Source organism: Stegostoma tigrinum, chromosome 47 (assembly GCF_030684315.1).
Source record: "Stegostoma tigrinum isolate sSteTig4 chromosome 47, sSteTig4.hap1, whole genome shotgun sequence".
In the NCBI taxonomy this organism is placed as follows: Eukaryota; Metazoa; Chordata; class Chondrichthyes; order Orectolobiformes; family Stegostomatidae; genus Stegostoma; species Stegostoma tigrinum.
Window position 1 is genome coordinate 6,145,043 of NC_081400.1, and position 13,507 is coordinate 6,158,549.

The 13,507-nt window shown below is 60.1% G+C and overlaps 1 protein-coding gene across 1 annotated transcript in view; it reads left to right on the top strand.

The window, feature by feature from the left end:
- The window catches only part of LOC125449697 (uncharacterized), an 80,107-nt gene that overhangs the window by 50,305 nt on the left and 16,295 nt on the right, over positions 1 to 13,507 (top strand). The window contains exons 5-7 of the mRNA XM_059642983.1: positions 6,004 to 6,217; positions 8,054 to 8,174; positions 11,423 to 11,715. Of these exons, the coding sequence (XP_059498966.1) occupies positions 6,004 to 6,217; positions 8,054 to 8,174; positions 11,423 to 11,715 (628 nt within the window). The remainder of the gene's footprint in view (positions 1 to 6,003; positions 6,218 to 8,053; positions 8,175 to 11,422; positions 11,716 to 13,507) is intronic.

Below are 13,507 nucleotides of genomic sequence, written 5' to 3' on the forward strand. Positions count from 1 at the left end.
TGTCGCTGTATAACACTGGGGTACAGTACCGGTGGGGGACAGGGTCTGTCGCTGTGTAACACTGGGGTACAGTACCGGTGGGGGACGGGGTCTGTCGCTGTATAACATTGGGGTACAGTACCGGTGGGGGACAGGGTCTGTCGCTGTGTAACACTGGGGTACGGTACCGGTGGGGGATGGGGTCTGTCGCTGTATAACATTGGGGTACAGTACCGGTGGGGGACAGGGTCTGTCGCTGTGTAACACTGGGGTACAGTACCGGTGGGGGACAGGGTCTGTCGCTGTATAACACTGGGGTACAGTACCGGTGGGGGACGGGGTCTGTCGCTGTATAACACTGGGGTACGGTACCGGTTGGGGACAGGGTCTGTCGCTGTGTAACACTGGGGTACGGTACCGGTGGGGGACGGGGTCTGTCGCTGTATAACATTGGGGTACAGTACCGGTGGGGGACAGGGTCTGTCGCTGTGTAACACTGGGGTACAGTACCGGTGGGGGACGGGGTCTGTCGCTGTATAACATTGGGGTACAGTACCGGTGGGGGACGGGGTCTGTCGCTGTGTAACACTGGGGTACGGTACCGGTCGGGGACGGGGTCTGTCGCTGTGTAACACTGGGGTACGGTACCGGTGGGGGAGGGGGTCTGTCGCTGTGTAACACTGGGGTACAGTACCGGTGGGGGACGGGGTCTGTCGCTGTATAACACTGGGGTACGGTACCGGTCGGGGATGGGGTCTGTCGCTGTGTAACACTGGGGTACAGTTCCAGTGGGGGACGGGTCTGTCGCTGTGTAACACTAGGGTACAGTACCGGTGGGGGACGGGTCTGTCACTGTATAACACTGGGGTACGGTACCGGTGGGGGACGGGTCTGTCGCTGTGTAACACTGGGGTACGGTACCGGTGGGGGACGGGGTCTGTCCCTGTATAACACTGGGGTACGGTACCGGTGGGGGACGGGGCCTGTCGCTGTATAACACTGGGGTACAGTACTGGTGGGGGACAGGTCTGTCGCTGTATAACACTGGGGTACAGTACCGGTGGGGGACAGGGTCTGTCGCTGTGTAACACTGGGGTACAGTACCGGTGGGGGACAGGGTCTGTCGCTGTATAACACTGGGGTACAGTACCGGTGGGGGACGGGGTCTGTCGCTGTGTAACACTGGGGTACGGTACCGGTGGGGGACAGGGTCTGTCGCTGTGTAACACTGGGGTACAGTACCGGTAGGGGACGGGGTCTGTCGCTGTATAACACTGGGGTACGGTACCGGTGGGGACAGGGTCTGTCGCTGTATAACACTGGGGTACGGTACCGGTGGGGACAGGGTCTGTCCCTGTGTAACACTGGGGTACAGTACCGGTGGGGGACGGGGTCTGTCGCTGTGTAACACTGGGGTACAGTACCGGTGGGGGACGGGGTCTGTCGCTGTATAACACTGGGGTACGGTACCGGTGGGGACAGGGTCTGTCGCTGTGTAACACTGGGGTACAGTACCGGTGGGGACAGGGTCTGTCGCTGTATAACACTGGGGTACGGTACCGGTGGGGACAGGGTCTGTCCCTGTGTAACACTGGGGTACAGTACCGGTGGGGGACGGGGTCTGTCGCTGTGTAACACTGGGGTACAGTACCGGTGGGGGACGGGGTCTGTCGCTGTATAACACTGGGGTACGGTACCGGTGGGGACAGGGTCTGTCGCTGTGTAACACTGGGGTACAGTACCGGTGGGGGACGGGGTCTGTCACTGTATAACACTGGGGTGCAGTACCGGTGGGGGACGGGGTCTGTCGCTGTATAACACTGGGGTACAGTACCGGTGGGGGACGGGGTCTGTCGCTGTATAACACTGGGGTACAGTACCGGTGGGGGACGGGGTCTGTCCCTGTATAACACTGGGGTACAGTACCGGTGGGGGACGGGGACTGTCACTGTATAACACTGGGGTTCAGTACCGGTGGGGGACGGGGTCTGTCGCTGTATAACACTGGGGTACAGTACCGGTGGGGGACGGGGACTGTTGCTGTGTAACACTGGGGTACAGTACCAGTGGGGGACAGGGTCTGTCGCTGTGTAACACTGGGGTACAGTACCGGTGGGGGACAGGGTCTGTCGCTGTATAACACTGGGGTACGGTACCGGTGGGGGACGGGGTCTGTCGCTGTATAACACTGGGGTTCGGTACCGGTGGGGGACAGGGGCTGTCGCTGTATAACACTGGGGTACGGTACCGGTTGGGGACAGGGTCTGTCGCTGTGTAACACTGGGGTACAGTACCGGTGGGGGACGGGGTCTGTCGCTGTGTAACACTGTGGTACAGTACCGGTGGGGGACGGGGTCTGTCGCTGTATAACACTGGGGTTCGGTACCGGTTGGGGACAGGGTCTGTCGCTGTGTAACACTGGGGTACGGTACCGGTGGGGGACGGGGTCTGTCGCTGTATAACATTGGGGTACAGTACCGGTGGGGGACAGGGTCTGTCGCTGTATAACACTGGGGTACGGTACCGGTGGGGGATGGGGTCTGTCGCTGTATAACACTGGGGTACGGTACCGGTGGGGGACAGGGTCTGTCGCTGTATAACACTGGGGTACGGTACCGGTGGGGGACGGGTCTGTCTCTGTATAACACTGGGGTACGGTACCGGTGGGGGACGGGGTCTGTCGCTGTCTCACATTGGGGTACAGTACCGGTGGGGGACAGGGTCTGTCGCTGTATAACACTGGGGTACGGTTCCGGTGGGGGACGGGGTCTGTCGCTGTATAACATTGGGGTACAGTATCGGTGGGGGACAGGGTCTGTCGCTGTGTAACACTGGGGTACGGTACCGGTGGGGGACGGGGTCTGTCGCTGTATAACACTGGGGTACGGTACCGGTGGGGGACGGGGTCTGTCGCTGTGTAACACTGTGGTACAGTACCGGTGGGGGACGGGGTCTGTCGCTGTATAACACTGGGGTACGGTACCGGTTGGGGACAGGGTCTGTCGCTGTGTAACACTGGGGTACGGTACCGGTGGGGGACGGGGTCTGTCGCTGTATAACATTGGGGTACAGTACCGGTGGGGGACAGGGTCTGTCGCTGTGTAACACTGGGGTACAGTACCGGTGGGGGACAGGGTCTGTCGCTGTGTAACACTGGGGTACGGTACCGGTGGGGGACGGGGTCTGTCCCTGTGTAACACTGGGGTACAGTACCGGTGGGGGACGGGGTCTGTCGCTGTATAACACTGGGGTACGGTACCGGTGGGGGACGGGGTCTGTCGCTGTATAACACTGGGGTACGGTACCGGTGGGGGACGGGGTCTGTCCCTGTATAACACTGGGGTACAGTACCGGTGGGGGACGGGGTCTGTCCCTGTATAACACTGGGGTACAGTACCGGTGGGGGACAGGGTCTGTCGCTGTGTAACACTGGGGTACAGTACCGGTGGGGGACGGGTCTGTCCCTGTATAACACTGGGGTACGGTACCGGTGGGGGACGGGTCTGTCGCTGTATAACACTGGGGTACGGTACCGGTGGGGGACGGGGTCTGTCGCTGTGTAACACTGGGGTACAGTACCGGTGGGGGACGGGGTCTGTCGCTGTGTAACACTGGGGTACAGTACCGGTGGGGGACGGGTCTGTCCCTGTATAACACTGGGGTACGGTACCGGTGGGGGACGGGTCTGTCGCTGTGTAACACTGGGGTACGGTACCGGTGGGGGACGGGTCTGTCGCTGTGTAACACTGGGGTACAGTACCAGTGGGGGACGGGGTCTGTCCCTGTGTAACACTGGGGTACAGTACCGGTGGCGGACGGGGTCTGTCCCTGTATAACACTGGGGTACAGTACCGGTGGGGGACGGGTCTGTCCCTGTATAACACTGGGGTACGGTACCGGTTGGGGACAGGGTCTGTCGCTGTGTAACACTGGGGTACAGTACCGGTGGGGGACGGGGTCTGTCCGTGTATAACACTGGGGTACAGTACCGGTGGGGGACGGGGTCTGTCGCTGTATAACACTGGGGTACAGTACCGGTGGGGGACGGGTCTGTCGCTGTGTAATACTGGGGCACCCTGTGATTTCGAGTAAACATTCTCTGAAATATTCCCCTCACGTGTATGTATTTTTAATTAGGCGACCGAAACCTCACACATCATGAAGGTGTGTCCTCGGTTGTTTCTCTCTGTCACTGATTCTCCCTCGAGTTTCTTTCATTCCAATCCGTGCCCATTCCCTTCACATTCTTAATCCCTCGCTCCACCTGCAAATTGTCCCGATCTGACTCATGCACTGAAACAGCCAGATTCCTCTGCACCTTGGCACTCTGTGGCTTTCATCACGTCTCACAGCACTGAACCAGACCCTTCGGCACAACCAGTCCGTGCTGACCATAATCCGAAACTGATCTAATCCCACCTCCATGTTCTGGGCCCAAATGTGCCCCCCCAAAACTTTTGTCCCCTTATCCAAATGTTGTATCTGTTCCATTTCCTGTGATTCCATTCACAAACTACTCTCTGTAATGTAAAATTGCCCCCGTTTCTTTTAATCGCTCTCCTGTCCTCAAGAGATTTCCCCCTCGTCTAGAAACCCCTGACCCTATAGCGATCGTCCTGGTCATTAACCCCCACCCACGCTCCTCATGACTGTACAAAGTCACCCCTCAAACACTGACGGTCCATGGATGAAAGTCCCGGCCTCTCCTTCTAACTCAAGCCCCTCCATTCCCGGCAATGTCCTGAGAAATCTCTCCCGAAACACCCTCCGGTTTAATAATACCCTCCCTGTAACTGGGCGAGCAGAACGGGGACACCCTGCTCCAGATGAGAGCCCTGTAGAACCTCAACATGACGTCCCCAACTCCCACATTCAAAGGGTCTGAGCGACGAAGGCAAATGAACCAAACGCCTCCTTAACCCCCCCGTCTACCCGTGACGCAAACTTCAAGGAATTATGCACCTGAACCCCTCGGTCTCTCTGCTCTCCAGCACGACCCCAGGGCCCTACCATTAACTGTATAAATCCTGCCCACGTTTGCTTCACCAAAGGGCAACCCCTCCCATTTACCCAAATTAATATGCCCCTCCTCAACCCATTGACCCAATCGATCAAGATCCCTTTGTAATCTTAGACAGACCTCCTTCTCTGCCCACTGTACCATCAATCTTAGTGTCGTCTGCAAACTTACTAACCAGGCTTTAGAACACGGAACAGTGCAGCGCAGGAACAGGCCCTTCGGCCCACAATACTGTGCTGAGCCTGGCACCAAATTAAACACCCCTTCTGCCTGATGTGCTTATCTAAAAGCCCCTTAAAAGCCCCCTATGGTCTCCTGCTCCACCCTGCTCTATCCCTGGCAGTGCGCTCCACACTCCTACCACTTTCTGTGTACAAAGAAACCCATTATTTTGCCCCCTCTTTATTCATTACTGGAACGAGGGCGTCGCTGGCCAGGCCCAGCATTTACGGCCCTGTCCCTAATAGCCCCAGAGGCAATTGCTGTGGGTCTGGAGTCACATGTGGGCCCAGACCAGGTAGGGATGGCGGTTTCCCCTCCTTAAAGGGTATTAGCATCAGTTCACGTTCATCGTTAGGTTCGTAACTCCAGATTCGTGACTGAAGTCGCATCCCACCGTCTCTCGTGGCAGGATGTGAACCCAGGTCCCCAGACTTGGGTCCCTGCATTGACAGTCCACCAGGCCAGCGCTCCCCCCCTTCACATCTCCTTTGAACGTCCTCCCCTCCATCTCTCCCCATGTGCCCTCCTATTGGACATTTCAACTCGGCGGGGGGCTGGGGGGAGAGTTGAGGGAAGAGCGGGGAGGGGGAGAGAGGTTCTGACGGTCAACCCTGTCTCATCATTTCTGAGGTTCTCGCCTCAGCCACCAGAGAAAACACCCCCCCTCCACCCCACCCCACCACCGCCGAGTATTTCTAGCCCCTGTCCATCTCGCTCTTTCGCCTCCTCTCTGTTACCAGAACTGAACGCGGGGCTTGCGATGTGGTTAAAACCTCACGAAGCTGCGCATTGGCGTCCCGGCTCCTGTGCTCGGTTCCCCGGCCGATAACAGCGAGCGTGCCGTCCCGGGCTACCCCACATTTGTGCCAGCTGCGGGCACGCTCTGGTGCGGGTCTGGGCCTGCGTATATCCCTGCGCTCGAGAACACTGGTGCAGTTTGTTTTGTGAGAGGATCGACGGAGACAGAAGAGCAGGAGGGAGAAGCGCGGCTGTTGGGTGGGTTGGGGGGAGGGAGGTGTGTGCGGAAATGAAGGGGAAGGAGTCACAAAAGGAGTTTAACCAGCTCCTGGCTCAACCGCTAACGTCTCTTTTAAGGCTCCCCGCGTGGAGGGAGGTGGGGGGGGAAGCGTGGGGGGGCTAAAATGCCGGCTTCGCGCTCGAAAACTGCCCCCCGCCCACCGCCGTCACCTTCTACCGAGGGATCTTGGGGTGGACAGAAAGGAGGAAGAAGTGAGAGAGGGAGGGCGTGCGAGGGGGACGGGTGAGGAGGGAGGAGAGAGCAGGGGTTCACTCTGGATCTGCCCCCCCACCCCGACCCCGCGCTAGGAGGCCACCGCGGCTGAATGCGCCCGAGAGCCGGCCTGTCGCATTCGAACCGTTTCGATAGAGAAGCCTCTTCACCAACAGTAACTCCCTACCGAGGGAGGCGAGGCGGGGAGCCGGGGTGGGGGGCTAACGGGCCGATGGAAATCTAATGGACGGAAGGGCATCGTTCGTTTTCAACCACAGACCATCCCTCCCTTCGACCTGTATCAGCCCCCCACACCCCACCCCCCCACCGCCGCCGTCAAACACTCCCAGGGACAGCACGGGGTTAGATACAGGGTAAAGCTCCCTCTACACTGACCCCGTCCCCATCAAACACCCCCAGGGACAACATGGGGTTAGATACAGGGTAAATCTTCCTCTACACTGTCCCCCCCCCCCCCCGTCAAACACTCTTAGGGGCAGCATGGGGTTAGATACAGGGTAAAGCTCTCTCTACACTATCCCCCAACATCAAACACTCCCAGGGACAGCACGGGGTTAGAGACAGAGTAAAGCTCCCTCGACACTGTCCCCCCCGTCAAACACTCCCAGGGACAGCACAGGGTTAGAGACAGAGTAAAGCTCCCTCGACACTGTCCCCCCCGTCAAACACTCCCAGGGACAGCACGGGGTTAGAGACAGAGTAAAGCTCCCTCGACACTGTCCCCCCCGTCAAACACTCCCAGGGACAGCACGGGGTTAGAGACAGAGTAAAGCTTCCTCTACACTGTCCCCCACATCGCAGGGACAGGGAGTGCATGGGGTTAGATTCAGAGTAAAGCTCATTCTGCACTGCCTACCCATCAAACACGCCCAGGGACAGGGACAGCACGAGGTTAGAGTCAGGGTAAAGCTCCCTCTACACTGTTTTAGGATGTTGTTATGGTGATGGTGGCCGAGAGCATTCCTCGGTATTTGTGGAAACTCCCTGATGGCCTGAGGGACCAGGAACTGTGAGGATGAGTCAGAGGGTGAGGGTAGGAATGGAGGTTATTGCTGTGAGGTCAGTATTGTGTGACAGAGTGCAGTGTGTTCGCACGCCATTCCCCCCCACCCCAACCCCCACTCTCCCTCTTTCTCCCTCTCCCTCTTTCTCCCTCTCTCTCTCTCTGTCTCTCTGTCTCTCTCTGTCTCTCTATCACCATCTCTTTATGAAGAGCATAGGCCGCCTGTTTCTCAGCTAAAATACCTTCACCTTTGGAGCGCAGAAGGCCTGAGATAGAAACCTCGGACACTGGGGAAGGAGTGGGCCCCTCAAGCCATCCAGGCTCCAACCCCCAGTTCCATCCCCACCAACCCCGGCCGTTCCCAGTTTAATTCCCATTTGCCTCGAGATCGAAACCCAACTCCTTCTCGAAAACATTCCAAGCCGCGCGCCCCGTTCGCTTCCTGTGGGCCGACAATCCCAGATGCCACCCCCCCGCCCTGCTCTCCGGGTGAAGACTTTTCTTCCCCAAGTCCGAGAGGGCCCACCATCCTGCCATTCAGTCAGTGACATTGACTTGGGGTGCTACATAAATTCAGGAGCCGTGACGGCCAGGCCGGAGTTTAACGGGCCCAGCCTGAGGCCTTGCCTAGGAGCAGGGCACGCAGGCCGTGTTGATGCTGCATTGCTGAAGTGCCCTTCGGAGATCCCACAGAGCCTGTACGGCGGCCATTTTGGACCTTCCGGGACGCGTTCCAGTTGCGTTTAGTTTACGGATATATATTGGCCTCAGAACACCAGTGTAGAGGGAGCTTTACTCTGTTTCTAACCCTGTGCTGTCCCTGTCCCTGGGAGTGTTTGATGGGGGGGACAGTGTAGAGGAAGCTTTACTCTGTATCTAATGCTGTGTTTTGCTCAACCTGGCCCCAGTGTGTGTGTGTGTGTGTGTGTGTGTGGGGGGGGGTGAGTGTGAGTGTGTGTGTGTGTGGGGGGGGGGTGTGTGTGTGTGTGTGTGTGGGGGGGGTGGGGGTGCGGGGTGGGGGGGTGCTGCGGGGGGTAATTATTGGGGTCTCCGTGCAGTGATCGGAGTAGGATTTCTTGAGGATGAATTTGGGGAACTGAGGGGACACATTAGCCTCTCAGGCAGCGACAAAATGTCAGCGTGGGCACGGCCTGACTCTGGTTTGATGGGACATCTCTCTCCCTCTCCGTCTCTCTCTCTCCCTCTCTCCCTGTCTCTCTCTTTCTCTCCCTCCTTCTCCCCCTCTCTCCCTCTCTCCCTCTATCTCTCTCTCTCTCTTTTGTTAAAGTGCGATCCCACCCTCGTGGGAAGGCTTCACGCCTTCAGAGAGTCTCAGCCAACTGTTGTCAGGGAGATTGCTAGGTCTCCTCCTCCCCCTACACCCCCTCCCTATCTCTGTCACCCCCTCCAGCCCCCTACACCCCCTCCCTATCTCTGTCACCCCCTCCAGCCCCTACACCCCCTCCCTATCTCTGTCACCGCCTCCAGCCCACGGCACCCCCTCCCTATCTCTGTCACCCCCTCCATCCCCCTACACCCCCTCCCTATCTCTGTCACCTCCTCCAGCCCCCTACACCCCCTCCCTATCCCTGTCACCCCCTCCAGCCCCTACACCCCCTCCCTATCTCTGTCACCCCCTCCAGCCCCCTACACCCCCTCCCTAACCCTGTCACCCTCTCCAGCCCCTACACCCCCTCCCTATCTCTGTCACCCCCTCCTGTCCCCTACACCCCCTCCCTGTCTCTGTCACCCCCTCCATCCCCCTACACCCCCTCCCTATCTCTGTCACCCCCTCCATCCCCCTACACGCCCTCCCTGTCTCTGTCACCCCCTCCATCCCCCTACACCCCCTCCCTATCTCTGTCACTCCCTCCATCCCCCTACACCCCCTACCTATCTCTGTCACCTCCTCCATCCCCCTACCCCCCCTCCCTATCTCTGTCACCCCCTCCAGCCCCCTACACCCCCTCCCTATCTCTGTCACCTCCTCCATCCCCCTACACCCCCTCCCTATCTCTGTCACCCCCTCCAGCCCCCTACACCCCCTCCCTATCTCTGTCACCCCCTTCAGCCCCCTACACCCCCTCCCTATCTCTGTCACCCCCTCCAGCCCCCTACACCCCCTCCCTATCTCTGTCACCCCCTCCAGCCCACGGCACCCCCTCCCTATCTCTGTCACTCCCTCCATCCCCCTACACCCCCTCCCTATCTCTGTCACCTCCTCCAGCCCCCTACACCCCCTCCCTATCCCTGTCACCCCCTCCAGCCCCTACACCCCCTCCCTATCTCTGTCACCCCCTCCAGCCCCCTACACCCCCTCCCTATCTCTGTCACCCCCTCCAGCCCCCTACACCCCCTCCCTAACCCTGTCACCCTCTCCAGCCCCTACACCCCCTCCCTATCTCTGTCACCCCCTCCTGTCCCCTACACCCCCTCCCTGTCTCTGTCACCCCCTCCAGCCCCCTACACCCCCTCCCTAACCCTGTCACCTCCTCCAGCCCCCTACACCCCCTCCCTATCTCTGTCACCCCCTCCATCCCCCTACACCCCCTCCCTATCTCTGTCACCTCCTCCAGCCCCCTACACCCCCTCCCTATCTCTGTCACCCCCTCCAGCCCCCTACACCCCCTCCCTATCTCTGTCACCCCCTCCGGCCCCCTACACCCCCTCCCTAACCCTGTCACCCTCTCCAGCCCCTACACCCCCTCCCTCCCCCTACACCCCCTCCCTATCTCTGTCACCCCCTCCTGTCCCCTACACCCCCTCCCTGTCTCTGTCACCCCCTCCATCCCCCTACACCCCCTCCCTATCTCTGTCACCCCCTCCAGCCCCCTACACCTCCTCCCTATCTCTGTCACCCCCTCCAGCCCCCTACACCCCCTCCCTATCTCTGTCACCCCCTCCAGCCCCCTACACCCCCTCCCTATCTCTGTCACCCCCTCCAGCCCCCTATACCCCCTCCCTATCTCTGTCACTCCCTCCATCCCCCTACACCCCCTCCCTATCTCTGTCACCCCCTCCAGCCCCCTACACCCCCTCCCTAACCCTGTCACCCTCTCCAGCCCCTACACCCCCTCCCTATCTCTGTCACCCCCTCCTGTCCCCTACACCCCCTCCCTGTCTCTGTCACCCCCTCCATCCCCCTACACCCCCTCCCTATCTCTGTCACCCCCTCCAGCCCCCTACACCTCCTCCCTATCTCTGTCACCCCCTCCAGCCCCCTACACCCCCTCCCTATCTCTGTCACCCCCTCCAGCCCCCTACACCCCCTCCCTATCTCTGTCACCCCCTCCATCCCCCTACACCTCCTCCCTATCTCTGTCACCCCCTCCATCCCCCTACACCCCCTCCCTATCTCTGTCACTCCCTCCATCCCCCTACACCCCCTCCCTATTTTTGTCACCTCCTCCATCCCCCTACACCCCCTCCCTATCTCTGTCACCCCCTCCAGCCCCCTACACCCCCTCCCTATCTCTGTCACCCCCTCCATCCCCCTACACCCCCTCCCTGTCTCTGTCACCCCCTCCATCCCCCTACACCCCCTCCCTATCTCTGTCACTCCCTCCATCCCCCTACACCCCCTCCCTATCTCTGTCACCCCCTCCGGCCCCCTACACCCCCCCCTATCTCTGTCACCCCCTCCTGCCCCCTACACCCCCTCCCTATTTTTGTCACCTCCTCCATCCCCCTACACCCCCTCCCTATCTCTGTCACCCCCTCCAGCCCCCTACACCCCCTCCCTATCTCTGTCACCCCCTCCAGCCCCCTACACCCCCTCCCTATCTCTGTCACCCCCTCCAGCCCCTACACCCCCTCCCTATCTCTGTCACCCCCTGCAGCCCCTGTGACTGTCGCACTGTGGGATCCTGCTGTGCCCTCCGTCCCTGTGGGTTCAGACACCCCCTCCCTGTTGTAACGTGCCATTTTCTGCCCCCCCCACTTCCAGGTTCCACGGGGGCAATTACACAGTGCGGGTGCACATTAATGACTATGTGGACATCGTGTGCCCCCACTACGCAGGAACGACCCCCCAGGACCAGGCCGAGGCCTTCCACCTGTACATGGTGGGCCGAGAGGGCTACAGGAACTGCCGGGCCGACAGCGCGGATTTCAAACGCTGGGAGTGTGACCAGCCCTTCGCCCCATTCGCTCCCATCCGCTTCCTGGAGAAGATCCAGCTGTTTACCCCCTTCTCCCTCGGATTCGAATTCCGGCCTGGGATGGACTACTACTACATTTGTAAGGCTCACTCTACCAGACAGGGAGAGGGAGTCTGTGCTTTGCGGGGGGTGGGGGGGTGGATGGTGCTTGTTAATGTGTTCTGTGAGGAGTGGCGAAGGACAGGAATTTTTCCCAGATTCTCCCACGGGATCGAGCCTCAGCTCCTCGGAAGTTCAGTTGGATATGCCCTCGGTTGGGGAGGGAGGAGAGGCAGAGAAATGGTGGGATAGGACGGGGCGTTCTCCACTGGGAGGCAGAGAGGGGTTCGGGAAATGCAGCGGCAGGATCGACGGGGCACGGCCATCCAGGGGGAGCAGGCGCTGTCGGAGGGTCAGTGCTGAGGGAGCGGGCGCTGTCGGAGGGTCAGTGCTGAGGGAGCGGGCGCTGTCGGAGGGTCAGTGCTGAGGGAGCGGGCGCTGTAGGAGGGTCAGTGCTGAGGGAGCGGGCGCTGTTGGAGGGTCAGTGCTGAGGGAGTGGGCGCTGTAGGAGGGTCAGTGCTGAGGGAGCGGGCGCTGTCGGAGGGTCAGTGCTGAGGGAGCGGGCGCTGTCGGAGGGTCAGTGCTGAGGGAGCGGGCACTGTCGGGGAGTTACGTTGGTGCTCCCCTAGGTTTCAGTGCCTGCGATGACAGGAGGACCAAGACCCTGTTTGGCCCTGAGCGATGATTCGGGGGGTGACGGGGGCGGTGACGTGGGGTGAGGGGGGGTGGTGGTGGGGTTGTTGGGGTTGACAGGGTGGGGGAGTGGCAGGGGGAGTGTGGTGGGGGGTGATGGGGGGTGGCAGGGGGTGGGTGGTGGGGGGGTGACAGGGGGAGGGTGGTGGGGGGTGACAGGGGGTGGGTGGTGGGGGGTGACAGGGGGAGGGTGGTGGGGTTGTGGGAGGAAGAGGATCTGTTTGGATCCGCTCTGTGCAATGTGGAATTCTGCACAGGAAGATCCAATTGCTGTTGGCTGGAAGATCACATTCCTGCCGGAGAGTGAGCCCGGAACAACATCTCCTCCATTGCTCTCACACTCACTCTCTCCCCCCCATCGCTCTCACACTCACTCTAACCCCCCATCGCTCTCACACTCACTCTCTCCCCCATCGCTCTCTCACTCTCTCCCCCCATCGCTCTCTCACTCACTCTCTCACCCATCGCTCTCTCACTCACTCTCTCCCCCCCATCGTTCTCTCACTCACTCTCTCCCCCCCATCGCTCTCACTCTCACTCTCTCCCCCATCGCTCTCACACTCACTCTCTCCCCCATCGCTCTCTCACTCTCTCCCCCCATCGCTCTCTCACTCACTCTCCCCCCCATCGCTCTCTCACTGACTCTCCCCCCCATCGCTCTCTCACTCTCTCCCCCATCGCTCTCTCACGCACTCTCTCCCCCCATCGCTCTCTCACTCACTCTCTCACCCCCATCGCTCTCTCACTCACTTTCTCCCCCATCGCTCTCTCACTCACTCTCCCCCCCATCACTCTCTCACTCAGTCTCTCCCCAACACTCTCTCACTCACTCCCTCCCCCTCCATCGCTCTCTCACTCACTCCCTCTACCATCACTCTTCACTCACTCCCCCTTCCGTTGCTCTCTCACTCACTCTCTGCCCCCCATTCCACATCGTTCTCTAACTCGCTGTCTCCCCACATCGCTCTTTCACTCACTTTCCCCCTCCCCCCATCGTGCTCTCACTTGTTCACTCTCCCCATCACTCTCTCATTCACTCTCTCCCCCTCCATCACTCTCTCATCCTCCCCATCACTCTCTCACTCACTCTCTCCCCCCCATCGCTCTCTCACTCACACTCCCCCCCATCGCTCTCTCAC